The 15,386-nt window shown below is 34.0% G+C and overlaps 3 protein-coding genes across 7 annotated transcripts in view; all 3 read left to right on the plus strand.

The window, feature by feature from the left end:
* Window positions 1-15,386, plus strand: part of LOC132203191 (cholecystokinin receptor type A-like) — a 166,544-nt gene that overhangs the window by 134,319 nt on the left and 16,839 nt on the right. For 2 of the 4 annotated variants that reach the window (XM_059630775.1, XM_059630777.1), the window contains 5 exons: window positions 5,010-5,287; window positions 5,854-6,000; window positions 6,128-6,279; window positions 6,334-6,538; window positions 6,605-7,620. The exons of the other annotated variants lie outside the window; for them this stretch is intronic. In XM_059630775.1, coding sequence (XP_059486758.1) covers window positions 5,866-6,000; window positions 6,128-6,279; window positions 6,334-6,538; window positions 6,605-7,510 — 1,398 coding nt within the window. In that variant the 5' untranslated portion in view covers window positions 5,010-5,287; window positions 5,854-5,865 and the 3' untranslated portion in view covers window positions 7,511-7,620. Of the gene's footprint in view, window positions 1-5,009; window positions 5,288-5,853; window positions 6,001-6,127; window positions 6,280-6,333; window positions 6,539-6,604; window positions 7,621-15,386 lie in introns of those variants that run through there. 4 annotated transcript variants of the gene reach the window in all.
* On the plus strand, window positions 8,474-11,024 carry LOC132203287 (uncharacterized). The gene is made up of 6 exons (XM_059630948.1): window positions 8,474-8,600; window positions 8,660-8,778; window positions 9,326-9,481; window positions 9,626-9,780; window positions 9,831-10,029; window positions 10,098-11,024. The coding sequence occupies exons 3-6, from the start codon at window positions 9,344-9,346 to the stop codon at window positions 10,932-10,934; spliced, it is 1,329 nt and encodes a 442-aa protein (XP_059486931.1). The 5' UTR covers window positions 8,474-8,600; window positions 8,660-8,778; window positions 9,326-9,343; the 3' UTR covers window positions 10,935-11,024.
* On the plus strand, window positions 12,799-15,247 carry LOC132203357 (uncharacterized). Of its 2 annotated transcripts, none has more exons than XM_059631074.1 (5): window positions 12,799-13,015; window positions 13,444-13,577; window positions 13,731-13,879; window positions 13,930-14,128; window positions 14,184-15,247. In XM_059631074.1, the coding sequence occupies exons 2-5, from the start codon at window positions 13,446-13,448 to the stop codon at window positions 14,640-14,642; spliced, it is 939 nt and encodes a 312-aa protein (XP_059487057.1). In that variant the 5' UTR covers window positions 12,799-13,015; window positions 13,444-13,445; the 3' UTR covers window positions 14,643-15,247. The 2 variants fall into 2 exon arrangements, with proteins under 2 accessions (XP_059487057.1, XP_059487056.1); XM_059631073.1 differs by having other exon boundaries at window positions 12,802-13,015; window positions 13,437-13,577; window positions 14,184-15,245.

Genomic DNA, 15,386 nt, shown 5'->3' on the forward strand with positions numbered 1-15,386 from the left:
TCTAAGGATAAAAACTGAATAATTCATTACAACGAAAAAAACTATGTTTAGAACAATTTAATCCATTTGATTTCAGCCTTGTAGAATTAGATCTCTGCAATTATTCCCAGATCAAATTGTAATATATATGTTGTAATGTTAGAATAAATTCTTTCTTTTTATTATTCTTCTCAGTTTCTACAACTCTAATGTACTGCGTATCTCTTGCTTTTCTCTTGGGATCTAAACCACGCTCTGGCTTTACAGTAACCCCATTATTTTCTTGTTTGCTTTTCCACAATGGCTTTTCTAATTCGTTGATCTCAATGCTGAGGCTGCTTTCTGCTGAGCTAGCAAACAAATTATATCGAATGGCCTTATACGATTTTAAATTTATTTGCAGAATTCCACGTGTTGCAGAGGCGGAAACCTCTGGTGCGTATATTCATATATGTGCGCACGATCAATATGTGCGCAGTTGATGTCGAGTTTTGAATGCAAAATCTGGAGGCAGCTCTAATTTGAACAAGGAAAAGCAAACAGCGGTATTGCTCAGTAAATATTTACACTTTTTCGTCATAAAAGTTGAAAAAACGTTTATTTAAATTATTCAATGGTTTTTATTTGATTCGCCCAAAATTTCTAATTCTGGCTAACTTTTTCTGCTGAGGAAATAACGAATTACAATTACAGCGTATTTGCCATGAACTCGAGACACATCGTTTTGTCATCGATTGCAAAGTACAAAATAATTCCATTTTAACAAGGCTGCGATGGAATTAATTATTGATCCTTTCAGTCTTTGTTGATTTAAGTTGATTTTCCTCTCATTGTTGGATAAGAAAGAGGCGAATGAAAAAGCTCTAGGGAATACTGATTGACACTGAGCGAATAAAATTCAATTCTTTGATATCGATCCACGTAGCCGTACTTTTAATGAGAAAGGTATTCTCTTTTTCAATCCAATTAGTTTTGCTCTCGATATGAGCCAACCCAACTTTGCTGAGTAGGTCATTTCATCCCGAGGTTGCTTTCATCCCTTGCATTATTCATCATTCATGTTGGTAAACAAAGCGAGATATACAGAGGTGGTTCAAAACTTTGAAACAAAAAATTCAGCAGGATAGAAATTCCCTGGTGGAATGTTGTAGAATAGTTTCATTTGTACATAAATAATATAATTTATAATATGAGAAATAAAAGAAATTTTATGCGTATGAGAGATAGAAAATGAAAAAAAAAATTAAACAAAAATTTATAATTAATTTTCCACTGACAATTTTTTTAAAACAAAAACATTTTTAGTTGAAACGTTAAAATTACAGAAGTTTTTTGTTGCCAAATTAACTGTTCCAAAAATAATTTCTAATATTGAGGAAGGCTCTTGTTGTTCTTTTTTCAATGGAGCAGCAAAAAAAAATAATAATCAAAAACTCTAGATGAAAAGACATATTTATAAAAGTAACGCTAATTATTATTTAAATCTTTTATCACACACAAAACAGCGGGACAGTCACACCCGCTGTTTTGTGTGAGTGTAATTAATTTAAAAAAATTTTTATTCAATCACAATTTTCATGAAATAATTTCTTGTTAATTTACAACCGTAAGTTAATTGATTTATCCACTACTGTGGCATCTAAGTGCAATTTTGATCTGTATGTGAATGATAAAAAGTGATGTTTGAGACCGATTTTGAATTAAAAGGAGTATTAATCTAATAAACCCAAATATAGATTACGACGATTCAGACAAATGAACCGGGCAAAAAAAAATGGAGCGAGAAATGAAAGGTGGTGAGGAGGAGTCATTGCACCGTTGACGACGTGCGTCTCTCTCGCTCTCTCGCTTTCTGCAAAGAGCAGATGAAGAAGATGCGAGTTTTTCTCGAGGGCAAGGTCCACCGGTCGCGGCCGGCGCGTGGTCCTGGCCGCCCGCTCGCTCGCCCGACCCACCGCCTAGCCGCGACTAGGCGCGAGCGGGGCGTCTGGGGGGCTACGCCAATTTTCACCTGGTACAGGTGCACACTGATCACCGTGTCCTCCCGGAGCCCCTCGTTTTCTCTCCTCCCTGCTTTTTCCTTCATCGCCGGCAGCCGCCAAACACACGACTGAAAATACCTCCGTTGATCTCGTGGACCACCAACTTGCCTTGATTCCGGCTTATTTTTATTTTCTCTCTCTCTTATTCGATTTTCCTTCTTCTTTGCCAAAATAAAGGCAGCGCAGCTTAAACTCTTACCCTCTAATCTTGAGACTCTCGAGTTTTGGTGTATTCTCGATTTTCTCCTCTTTCAATTCAACAAAATATTCGACGCTATAAGCGGATTTTTTGTTTGTTTCTCTTAATTGGCCATTTCAAGATTCTTGTTTGAGGGATGAACAGTGTTTATTTGATTTTGCTGATTGATTTGTCTCAAGTACAAAAGCGGACAATTTCAGAAGAAAAAAAAACCTGCAAGACTTGATATAAACATGCAGGGTCAAATTTAGTATGAATTGTATTAAAAATAACAATGGAGACATTTGCCTGCTATAAAACTATTAAAGAAAATGTTTAAAAACATTTCAGAAATTGAACACAAAAATTTAAGTAACGTCTTTAATTAGCAAAGTTGTTTAAATTTTAATGACTATTGAGATAAGGATGCTTTTACTTTTTGACCTTTTTGTAAATAAACATAATGTGAAAATTGTTGTAACTAGTTGAAATTTCAATAATTCTTCTGATATAATGATTTTTTTCAAAAACATCTGATAAGCAAGCTCTGAATAAGAATTTTTTTTGGATATTGGGATTTTTATTGCAGTTCTATACCAAAATATAATTTGAAAATAGTTAGCGACCCAATAGCATTATCATTATGTAATCTGATTTATTTGAAGATTTGTGAACAAAAAATGTAATTGATAATACTCGCGATCAAGTTCAAAGTTAATCAATAGAAATGAAAATAAAGCATTAAAATTGTACGGCACAATTTTGAATTTTTCTGAAAATTTCAAAATATTTTTTTTCACGATAATTGATCATTTTGACCTTTATTCAGAAAATCTTATTAAGATGAACAGTGGACAGCTGATGAACATTTCAATCTGGAGCGAAAATTTCTTCCTTTGCGTGTAGAGTGAACAAAGTCTCAAAAGCAGACGTTTCATTAATAATTTTTCCAGCTGATTGTTTGTGCTCTCAGTGCCCTATATATTTTTTGTCATCTCTTCTCGGTGCCGAGAACTTTGATAAAAAAATTCACTCCAAGTTTTTCACACAAATGCTGTGTAGCACGCACGAAACGCGGCGCGGCTAATGATGTTTGTTGTTGGGCTGTCACTCAACAAATTCGTAGCCAGAACATTTTTATTAGGCGGCGGCGGCGTGTGTGTAGTTGTCGCAAAAAACGCGCCCACCGTTAGAATTTAATTGTCATTGGCGTATCAAAACGTTGAAAGGTGGTCGTGGCATGCGATGCGCGAGCACTGCGGATCCACTTTTGATGCCAATTCGCTAGCGCCGGAGGAATGCTAATTGCCGAGCACGCTTTCTTCACACCTTTTCCTCGCGTTTGAATTAGCCACTCGTCGAGATCCAGTTGTAAAAATGCCGACAACGCTTTGCATGATTTAGTATTTTATTCTCCGTTAATAACCTAACTGCACTGTATAGTTCAGCTATTTCTTTATAGGAAACATCGTCAATATGTTTTATTGTTTTGAATTTTTTTTTTATAAAAATTGGGTTTCATTTAAGTTGCAGATGAAAATTAAAAAGCTCAACGATTTTTGCATTGCCATAAACTATTTGTAGTTTTCTAGAGTATTTGAGATTGATAATATCATACAATGCATACAATTACCTTTTCCAACTTTAATTATTTGCAAGCAGAATTGTTAAACCTTGTTAACATTGCATTAGGCAACTTGCTTGGCTTTCAAGTACGTCCAGTTGCATACATAGCAGATATCAATGGTATGCAAGTTGCTTAGTTTTAATTTTTTCCGTTATATTTAGATCAAAGTGCTTCAAGAAATAGAATTTTCAATTTTTATATTCCAAGTTCAGAATTTTAATTGCCAAGTTTAATCAAATCAAATCAATGAATTTACTAAATTATTTTGAAAAATGCTCCTCGGCCGGCTCGGCCCCCCATCTCCCCAATACCATACCATAAAACGATGTAAAACAATTGTCGACCGCTATTTTTAAACGTAAGAACTAGACTAATTATTTACATGATTAAATTATTCAAGCAACGATAAACAAATTTTCCCTTGCGTAATAAGTGTTGATTTGAATGAAGAACTAATTTAGACCCGTAGATATAGGCAACTTGCCACGCTTCAGCGCAAAGCTTGTTGCCCAACAACCTGCATTATTTGGAATAATTCACAATGTTTATTATTTATTGTCGATTTTTTTCTCAATCAGGCTTTTTAATAGTGCTAATAATATGCTCCTTTCTGCTTTCATTTGCTCAACGACGTCAAACGACATAATATCTCTTTTATTTGTTTCAAATTACTGTTTAAACGATAATTTTCTCATAGTAGCAGTATTAATTTTATAAAAAGATCATAAATAGGTACGAGCGGTATGAGAATCACTATAAGGCACCTCAATTTAACAATTTTAAGTTTTTAGGTTGTTCTTATTGAAATCATTCTGTGTTAAATATTGAAATTTTTTAGCTCTTAATTAGAGGTCAACTAATTTTTATAAAAACTCGAGTTACAATAATAAATTTCTCCAGTGAAAATATAAAAATATCTAGATTCTAGCAATTATTATTGCTACAAAGATTTTAATAAGTCAAATCCCTCGGATAATGAAAAATAAGAAATTTTGATTAAAAAATAATTAATTAAGTTTTTATCGCACAGTTTTATTAGAACCACGTGAAAATTACCTCTTAAAAATAGCTAAGTATTTTATGCTTGTACTTTTGTTATATTTATGTGTGTGTCAATTTTTCCTTATTGGCGAGGAAAAGATTTTTAAATTCTTACATTAAAAACCATTCTTAAATATTCTAGCGTACAACGCCACCAATCCATGACGCCAACACTCTGAACTTTCAACGCAGTTTCAGGGTGCATTCACCCTACCTCGGCGTTGACCTTAGCACGGCGCCACCGCGGCGGCCGCCAGGCCACTTTTCAATCAAACATTCATTTGATGATTCATATTTGCTTCCTGGACTTTGAAAGGTGCTGACGTGCTCGCTTCCTGTTTCTCACCAGTAGCCTCACGACGAACGACCCACGCTTGAATTTCCAAATTGGAGATCCATCTCAATCGGCCCAATCTTTTGGTAAATACTATTTTTTTGTGGGGCTTACGCTAAGATAATTTTATTAACTCTTACCACTGCATTTAGTTAGGCCGTAAGAGTTCAAGTTAATTCATAAAATCGTTGAATAAATCCTTGTTTGTTGGCGCATTGGTTTAATTAACAATTAAAAACTGTTAGTGCTTGAAAAATTTAATTATAAAAAATATTGAGACGAAATTTACGCTAGTTGTGGTATTTTTTACTATTTTATTTTATTTTAATGTTCAGGCGGCCAAGAAAGTCTTCTCGGTCTGTGTCTTAAGTCATGGCAACATTTTAATTTTTGCTTAACTAAATGCTATAGTTTAATTCCCTGTCATTATATAATTAAACCTTCTGAGTGAGATGACACACTAGCCCCCTCATTAATTTATAATTTTATAAAAAAAACCTAGACCAGAAGGCAAAACGCAACGGGTTTTTTACGTTTTTCCTAGTTATAAAAATTTATACGTTGATATTTAGCTGATTTAATTATTATTTACCTATAAAAACCTAGAATCATCACATTTTTAATTTTTAACTTGTTCCTTTTGCCATTTCAGGCCATTAGCGATATGGGTGATCAGATGAGTAACCAAGCTGATCCCATTAATTGGAAACGTACTGGTGACATTGCTCAAGATCAGCTCTACCTGTACGAGCATGGATACTTCTACGACTGCACTTTTGCAATTGGTGCTGATAAAAAGGTATAAAAATCAACAAGAAAAAAATATTTATCTTTTTAAATTAATCATTATCTAAGTTGAGAATCACTGAAGTTAAACATTTAGGATTAAGTTAATTCATTACTAAAATTTATTATTTCTTTTTCAGATTTTTAAGTGCCACAAGGTGGTCCTTGCCAGAGCTAGCAATGTTTTAGCTGCAATGATGAAAGAGCATTTCGAAGATGAGTCAAGAAGCAGAGATGATCCGATTGTCAAATTTTCTAATACTTCAGCCGAAGCTTTTGAATATACTATGAGGTAATTAGCAATATAATCTATATGATTAAAAAAGTTAAATTTTTTAAATTGCAGATTCATCTACGGTAACGATAGGACCTTGAGAAGCGTCCAGGTTGCAATCGAAGTCTACAGATTTGCCCAAGAATGTTGTTTAGACATGCTTCAACAGGTCGCTGCCGACTTCATGGCCAAGAAGTGTCAACCTGAAGAGGCCATCACAGTCTATGAGTGTTTCAAATCATACGGGGATGACCGCCCTCTAGACACAGTTGCTTCAGTGAGTATTAAAAACTTACGACATAATAAACCATTTTTTTTCTGAATGTGTAAATTTTTATTCTAGGTCATATCACAGGAAACATTTGCTGTGATTTCATCTGAATCCTGGAGACACGCCTCAGTCAAAACTGTCGAAGAAATCCTTCAATTGGAACACTTAAACACAACAGAAAGTGGACTTTTCCGTGCTCTTTTAAATTGGGCTTTTGCTCAAAAAAAGACTACTTTGCCAGAGAATCAAAAAATCGTTATGGCTTCTTACGGTTCCAATTTTTTCTCTGACAATGAGAACTATCGAGAATTGATTGACAAACCTTTAAAATTAATACGCTTTAGAAATTTTGACGCCTATGAATTTTTGAGGTCTCTTGCCCACAGCAATAATGTGTTAACTGAAAAGGAGAAGCTTCAAATCTTGATGAACTTAGGGAATGGAAATCAATTTCCTATGCCCAACGGCTTCACCAATGTGCTGAGATTTAGAAATCTTCGTCCAGAGAAATACTCTTTCTCTTTCCATCACCTCGAACGTGTTGAAGACATTGAGCTGACCAAAAACTGTCCAATGAGTCTAATGTCATTTCAAGTGAATTCTGCCGGATTCATCTTAACTGGCGTCAAACTGCACTCACTGAGCTATGCTAACAAAGGTCAGGTGATGGATGTGTCCTGCAGATTGATAGCAGGCGATGCATTGAGAAGTTTGGTCAGTGTGCAATTCCAAGGAGCCAACACGTTTGGCCCTCAAGATGTTTTAAGCTTCCCAGAGCATGTGCCCCTGAAGAAAGGTGTCCTTTATATCCTGCATACCAATTACTACAATAAGGAGACCTGCAAGTCGAGAAGATTTAACTACGGAAAGAACTTGAGGTGTGAGGACACCGATGACTACCACTTTCTGTCCTTCAAATCGTGTATGGACAATTCCCACGATGATATTTCTTCATTGATCATGCGTCGTTTCATGTGAAAAATTCAAACAAATCTGCGCTCTAACACAATTTCAGTATAATTGTTATTAAATACTAATCTATATTAATTCGGCCATTCAAAATATTTAATTGTAACCTGCAAAAAGAATTCTTTTGTATCCATTCGTCATAAAAAATACAAAATAAAGTTTTTAAATTGATATAGTTTAGACTGCATTATTTCATAAAATTTAAACTTTTTGTGTAGAGTTTTTATTTTAAATGTACCTTGAATCATAAAAGCCTCTATGTTCTGCAAAATTCTTTGGCAGATGATTAATATTAAAAATTAAACAATTTTGTTGTCCTCTTTTTTTTCAAAAAGCAAATCCATTACATGTCAACATATTTATTATTTTTTAATTGTGTCAAAAATTTCTTTATTGTAAATGGCACCAATAGCATTCAGGCCTGCTCTAGGGGCTGATATCACAGGCAGATCTGCCTTCCCAGCTGTAAAAAAGGTTGTCCTTGGCTGTACGCCCTCCTGGGCCATGATGTGACGGGTTTGTTTGGTGTGTTGTTGGGAAGGGAATTATCATACAGTAAAGAGTTAAAATAAATATGCATTTTAACAAAATTAAATGCATTTATGTATTGATATTTCACGGTAAGATTGTTACAAATAATTTAATTTATCGTACCTCCGAGTAAAGTAGAAGAGCAAAAGTAAAATTAGGAGATTTTTAAATATTGTAAAATTGGTGTTTTATGTAATCATGAACTTAAATTTAATAATTATGAAATCTTGACATGTTAAAAATATTGAAGGAATATTATAATATATATATGTTTATTACTATGTAATTTATATTATGCCATTTTCATTTAATTTTTGTGGAATCTGATTGTTTTATTTAATTTTGACCTGATTGACCGCTCGCGAGTGATAATTCAAAGTCTTAAAAAATTGAAAAAAAACGCCTACAACGCCACCGCACCAGCAAAGTAGCAAATCATCTCAACAATTTAATGTGCACATGTGCTTTCTGATTGTAAACAAACAACAAGCGGCCGCAAGCAATGGCACGGCGCCTTTACCAGCGTCCAGCAGCCTCTTTCTTCGTCTTCTAGTTCTGAATCTCATTAGTAATTAGTATCCTAGTTCCTAGAGTATCATTTCTCATTTCATTCCTGTTCCTGAGCAGGTTTCTGACGTGCTCTCTATGACTGCTCATTCTTCCGCGCTCAATAAAGCTCAATAACAAAGGGCCCACGCCAGGAATTTCCCAAATTTTAAATCCATCTCAATCGGCCTAATACATTGGTAAGTTATATTTTAAATTTTATGTAACCTAGAATTATCTTGATTTAAATATAACACTTGTCACCGCGTAACAAGTTAAGGTGGAATTTCATACTTAATGAATTCATAAAATTCGTCAAAGATTTTTGGTTGATAATAATATAATAATATGAATTACGCCTTTACGCCCTTTTGATAAAAATCTATCGAAATTTATTATTTTAACCGCGCGCACTGTAAAAATACAATTAAAAAAATTACGCCGGCTTGAAATTTTTCTTTCGATCATTTTCGTAAGTTTATTGCTCTCGACTCTTGATCCTCATGATCATAATTTATTTGTTAAGCAGGGTAAAAGCCGGAAAACGGAACTTTATTATGGTGGGCTAATTAAGATATTGATATTGCAAATTAAGCAAGAAATTATTTAGAAAAGGCGCGCTACAGTGGCTGATTGTGAGTGGTTAATTTACGATTTTGAAAACTTAAATATTTATACCTCTTGGAAATGGCACCAGCGGTAGCAGACGGCCCTGCTAACCCTTGCTTGTTCCCTTTCTGATTTTAGATTGCTTCAAAAAGAGACATGGGTGAACAGGCGATTAATAACCAAGCTGATCCCATTAATTGGAAACGTACTGGTGACATTGTTCAAGATCAGCTCTACTTGTACGAGCATGGCTACTTCTACGACTGCACTTTTGCAATTGGTGCTGAAAATAAGGTAATATTCTTGGCAATACTCATCAATACTTTTTAATATTTTATACATTATTAATAATTTTTTGCTACACTAGAAGTTGAGAATCACTTATTTTAATTTTTTAAGATAGAGCGAGTTATACTTAATTAAATTTACTATTTTCAGATTTTTAAGTGCCACAAGGTGGTTCTTGCCAGAGCTAGCAATGTTTTCGCTACCATGCTGAACGAGTACTTCGAAGACAAGCAGGCAAAAAGCAGGGATGACCCTATTGCTGTTTTTACTGATACTTCAGCCAAAGCTTTTGACTTTTCCATGAGGTAATTTTTTTTATAAATAATATTAATTTTATTGAAAATTTTGCACTCAGATTCATTCATGGAAATGAGGGGACCTTGGAGAGCATTCAGGTTGCAATCGAAGTCTACAGATTTGCCCATGCATGTCGTTTGGATTTGCTTCTCCAGGTCGCTGCTGACTTCATGGCCAAGTGTGGACCTAAAGATGCCATCTCAGTCTACGAGTGCTTCAAAACATACGAGGATGACCGTCTGGACTATGTCATGTCGGTGAGTTTTAAAAACTTTTAAGCTGTTATAATCTGAATATTAATCCAGTTGTAATTTCTGTACTATAGGTCATTTCAAAGGAAACCAGTGCAGTATTTTTATCCGTATCATGGAGACAAGTCTCGGTTCAGATGGTTAAAGAAATCTTTAAATTTGAAAATTTGAGCGTACCAGAAGAAAGAATTCTCTATGCTCTTATTGTATGGCTACGTTTCCAAAATATTGAGAACCGAAAACATTTCAGAAATCTTTTAAAATTAATTCGCTTTAGAAATTTTGAAATAAGTGCCTTCTGTTCTCTAATACAGAGATCGAAAAATAGTTTGTTCACTGATAAAGAGAAGCTGCAAATCTTGATGAACCTGGGCAATGGAAATAAATGTCCCATGCCAGATGGCTTCACCGATGTGCTGAGATTTAGAAACCTTTCTCCAGATCAGAAGATTTCTTTTTGCCAATTTACAAGTGATGAAGACTGTATTGAACTGTTTGAAAATTCTTCTTGTCTGTCATTTGAAGTGGATTTTGATGGGCTTTACTTAACTGGCGTTCAACTACACTCACTGAGCCATGCCAACAAAGGGCAGGTGATGGATTTGTCCTGCACAGTTACAAGCAGTGCAACATCTTTGAAAACTCTCACCCATGTGCAATTCCAAGGAGAAAACAAATTTGAATCGAAAGATACCCTCAGCTTTCCCGAGCATGTGATTCTCAAGAGGAATGTTCGCTACACCCTGTACATCATGTACCAAAATAAGGAGGCCTGCAAGTCAAGAAGGTACAGACACAGAAAACGCTTTCGCTTAGTGGTAATGGGCCATTCGTTGTTGTTCACACTTTCTGAAAATTTCCATGACGATATTTCTGCATTGATTGTGCGTGCGCGTAAGCCCATCTCATGAGATGTGCATGCATATGTGTCAGTGCCTCAAGGTGTATGATTTGAGTTTAGTTGTAATATTTTAATAAAATTCCAACAGGAAACACAAATAAAATTTATATTTGTCCATTATCTCCTATCTTATTTTAAAAAATTTCTTCAAATAAATATTTGATATCACTTTTTCCCTTGTGCCCGTTTTTGTTCCTTTTTAATTTTATTGCTCCTCAAAATATGTAAAATATATCATGGAAGTTGAGTATTACAAAAATAAGTTTTTTTGCATTCTCGTTGAAAGTGCCAATGGTCACTGTCAGCTTCTATTTTACAACGGGAGAGCAAGAGTAGAACATTATATAACAATTCTAGTTTACAATTTTTCTTGTAAAGTTTAATAAATTTCCATTTATTTGCTTAATTTACTTTCGAGAAGATAAAAAAAAAAATCTGCCATTACATGTGTTTGACCAATTAAATAATAAAAACTGCCACAATTGCTCTGTATTAAAACAAAGTAGTTGTCATTCCTTAACAATTGACTTTGCGCAAAAGTAATTTTCAATAATAAAAGATGGTTACATATTTGCAGGTAAATTCTATAAATTTAAATTTGTTCAAAACTAAGTCACACGTTTATTATGTGAGCTCGTCAAACTAATTCTTTGGCATAGCATACTTCATATGAGTTGCAAAATTAATCTAAAAAAAGGTTTAATAGGATTTGTTAAAATTTTTGTATTCCCTACAAGAATATTGAAATATAAAAAATAAAAAAACACCTAACAAGAAAGGCCTAAAAATTCAGGTCTGGCCTTTAATTACAGGAAAATACAAAAATTAATTTTTTTTTTTTTGCAAAAAATTTAATTTACCCTTCAATTGCTGAGGCTTTATTAGTGCGCGTATTTATTTTTGTTTAGTTCACGTCAGAAGTTACAATAAAGTAATTATTTGTGGCATTTGTGACCTTGTTCATTGAGAATTTGCAAATTAGCAATTAAATGACAAAAAATTATTTCAATTAATTTTTATTGCACTCAATAGTTTTCCTATTTTGTGATGGTTGTTTTTGTTGTCGCTTTTTCTCGGGCGAACATAATATTAAAAAAAAGTTAATTTTTCAAAACCCACTGTAATTTAAAGTCAGCGCATAAATATTAGATCGAGTTTTTATCATGATTAATTATATTAATTACATAGGGTTTGAAACTATAAAATATAAAACGTGTTAATATTCACTTACCTTTTGAAGCATCCAGCATGGGCTCTTTTCCATCCTCGATTGTTCTTGATTCCACTTTAAATTAATTGATAAATTAATATGAATTTTCAGATGCATCAAACAAAGCCTTGATAAAAAAAGACACTTCACAATATACATAAGGAGGCCACCGTTCACCATAATATCAAGTTTTAATGAAAATGTATGAAGAACACAGGACCGCAGAAGTCGCAGAACAAAGAGAAGTGGAACGAAAAAGCTAAAAGCTTCCAGAGTAAACAAAACTGGATAATGAATGCGTTGCAAATAAAGCGAGGAGACATTATGTACAGTACAGTACAAGTACATACATCGATAGAAAATTAGGCACCGGGGCGGAGCTTGGATGGAATTTAATTTCACATTCCACAAAATTCCTTATACATAAATAAATTCACAGAATAACACTAAACTTCGAGGACTACACCAATATTATGTACTAGAGCAGATATACATAAGAATAAGATAAACAAGCCTCTCTCCCTCCTTTTCCTTTCTCTCTTTATAGAGCGATGGGTAGGTATTTTCAATTTCAATCCCTGACTGGCGGAGTGGCGGCTGCACGAACGTGTACGAACCCCCGTGCAAAACGCCAAAATCTGCTCCGCTTCTGCTCTCAACTTTTACTTTGCTTTCTGCTCCCTTCCCTGCTCAACCATTGAAACCATTCTTCATTTTGCATTCCAACTGCGCGCTACACATAATCAAGTCTTCCACGTGTTAATTAGGTTTTTTTGAACAAATCGCCAGATAATTATATTATTAAGAGATTTCACCTCTTAAATTGGTCCTGTATCAATCCGCCCTTTGAGTCCAACATTTCCAACAGCTTGACACATAAGGTAATTTTCGTGAAATATAATTAATAGAGATAAAATAAGGGATTTAAAAAAATTGGGCCATCAATTCTTTTATTTAACAGCTAAAATATAATTAACTACGCAGCAGTTTAAAAATGATTGTTGAAAACGGTTGAAAATTTTTAATTTCATGCATTTTTTTTTTTACTTTTAAAAATGGTATGTATTTATAACAAGGGTAACAAGGAATAAAAATGAAAGGTGGTGGTAACTGTGATGCCAGAAAATTTTAATTATAAATTCACTGCAATTCAGATTTAAAAAATAAAATTACTGCTTCTGTAAGATTTAAAATAATTATAATACAACATATTAGAAAATTTTTATGAAAAAAATAAATATTTATAATATATTTTCCAGCAGCAATTAAGAATTTGATTCTTTAGGATCTGCTTTTTTTTAGGATACAGTCATGTCGGAGGTACGAGATAAATTTCAAAGCGAGTGGCATCGGACTGGTGACAGAACTCTTGATGAACTTGCTCTGTACACCGAAAGTTACTTCTATGATTGCTCATTCCTCGTCGGCCAAATAGATCAGAAGGTATAAATCCCACTCACCTTATTCTTTAGTAAAAAAGTGTATTATTGGCTTATCAAAATTTTGAGAAGCCAATGTGAAACTAAAATTCAAATTATTGATAACTCGATAAGATATAATTAAATAAAATTCTCTGACCTTTTCTCAAATTTTTAGGTATTCAAATGTCACAAAGTGATTCTTGCAAAAGCAAGCCAAGTGTTTGCTGCATTGCTGTTTGGACATTTTAAGGAATCGTCAAAAGAGAAGGATGATCCAATTACAATTCAGGATGTCTCACCCACAACATTTGATCTAGCAATGAAGTATTTTAAAAATTAATTTCAACTGTTTTGTTTTAAAATTTTGTTTACAGATTTGTTTATGGAAAAAATGAAAACTTTGTGGACATTCATCAAGCACTTGAAGCCTTCAGATTTGCCCACAAATGGCAACTGCTTGATTTACTCAAAGCTGCATCTGCTATTATGGAAAAATGTGGTCCAGAGGAGGCTTTGCCAGTTTATGAGTGCTTCAAGATGCTCAACTGCCCACAACTGGAATTTCCCCTGACTGTAAGCCTGTATTTACGAAAGTAATTAAAAAAAAATTATTTCTTTTTTTCCAAAGGTCATTATGGAAAAAACCAAGGCTGTAATTGTCTCATCATCTTGGCTGAAAGCTTCAAAGCAGACCGTCATCGATGTCCTTCAGCTGGACTTCCTGAGTATCGCTTCGGAGACTGATCTCTTTGATGCCATTATCAGGTGGGGAAAAGCGCAAGAAACGAATGCTGAGCAAATCAGACTTTTGATTGACGTGCCTTTGAAAATGATTCGTTTCCGCAACTTGGAGCCCTCCGAATTTGTGTTGCTGTGTGAGAAAACTGAAGACGTGCTGACCGATGGTGAAAAGCTGAAGATTCTCATGGCCATTGAAACTGGCAAAGACCACTTCTTGCCAGATGGCTTCTGCAATTTGTTGATCTTTAGAAATCTTGGTTTGCAGCCTTACATCAGACATAATTTCACCACGAGAATCGTTTCTGATGTGTTCTTATGGACAGAGCGTCTCCCTTTTCAGTGCTGAAATTTCAAACGCCTTGCGAAGGCCTTGTGTTGACAGGCGTTCGGCTCCAATGCCTCTCGGCCACAAATAAAGAGAAGAAACTACAAATTTACTGCAGTGTGTCCAGTGCCCTGTCTTCTCATAGAATTCTTGCCTTCAATGATAAGATCAGGAAGGAGTCAGATGATTGTCTCATCTTCTCGGACCATGTCTTGATTAAAAAAGATGTCAGCTACACTGTTTCAGTTAACTACATGCAGGAAGACACTGTTATGACTAAAAAATACACGTATGGATCACAGCTTACTTGGTGCGACAAGGAAGTCATCTTAGTCTTTCCTGAACTGGAAAATAGTCACAATGACATTCATGCCTTGATCTTCAAATTAGTAAAAGCTGTGTAAGCTGGAACCCTTCCTAACATTTTTTTCTGTAGTTCAGACAAATGCATTTTAAAAGATGCATAATATGATATTTTAGAATGTCTTTACAATTTGTCTAATTGACAGATTATTAATTAAATTTTACTTTGTTGTAATCATCTTCATTTATATAATTATATAATTTTTTTTATTATATGATATTATGTGTTTGGAAAAATTATAACTATAATTTATAAAAAAATAAAAAATTTGTTTTTCAAATTGCTGTGTCAGGTAGAGTAGCAACCAAATCTAATTTTTCATTTTTCAATATATATTTTCATAAAATATAATAACAATAAATGTATATTTTATTTTCATTTTTGAGTTGTTAGGTTTTCTC

This window comes from Neocloeon triangulifer, unplaced genomic scaffold (genome assembly GCF_031216515.1).
Source record: "Neocloeon triangulifer isolate White Clay Creek 2 clone unplaced genomic scaffold, ASM3121651v1 ptg000017l, whole genome shotgun sequence".
Lineage (NCBI taxonomy): Eukaryota > Metazoa > Arthropoda > Insecta > Ephemeroptera > Baetidae > Neocloeon > Neocloeon triangulifer.

Coding starts and splice junctions, on each gene's coding strand:
- LOC132203287 (XM_059630948.1), top strand. CDS start 9,344: ATGGGTGAACAGGCGATTAATAACCAAGCTGATCCCATTAATTGGAAA. Junction 9,482..9,625: donor CAATTGGTGCTGAAAATAAG/GTAATATTCTTG, acceptor TACTATTTTCAG/ATTTTTAAGTGCCACAAGGT. Junction 9,781..9,830: donor GCTTTTGACTTTTCCATGAG/GTAATTTTTTTT, acceptor TTTTGCACTCAG/ATTCATTCATGGAAATGAGG.
- LOC132203357 (XM_059631074.1), top strand. CDS start 13,446: ATGTCGGAGGTACGAGATAAATTTCAAAGCGAGTGGCATCGGACTGGT. Junction 13,578..13,730: donor TCGGCCAAATAGATCAGAAG/GTATAAATCCCA, acceptor TCAAATTTTTAG/GTATTCAAATGTCACAAAGT. Junction 14,129..14,183: donor AACTGGAATTTCCCCTGACT/GTAAGCCTGTAT, acceptor TTTTTTCCAAAG/GTCATTATGGAAAAAACCAA.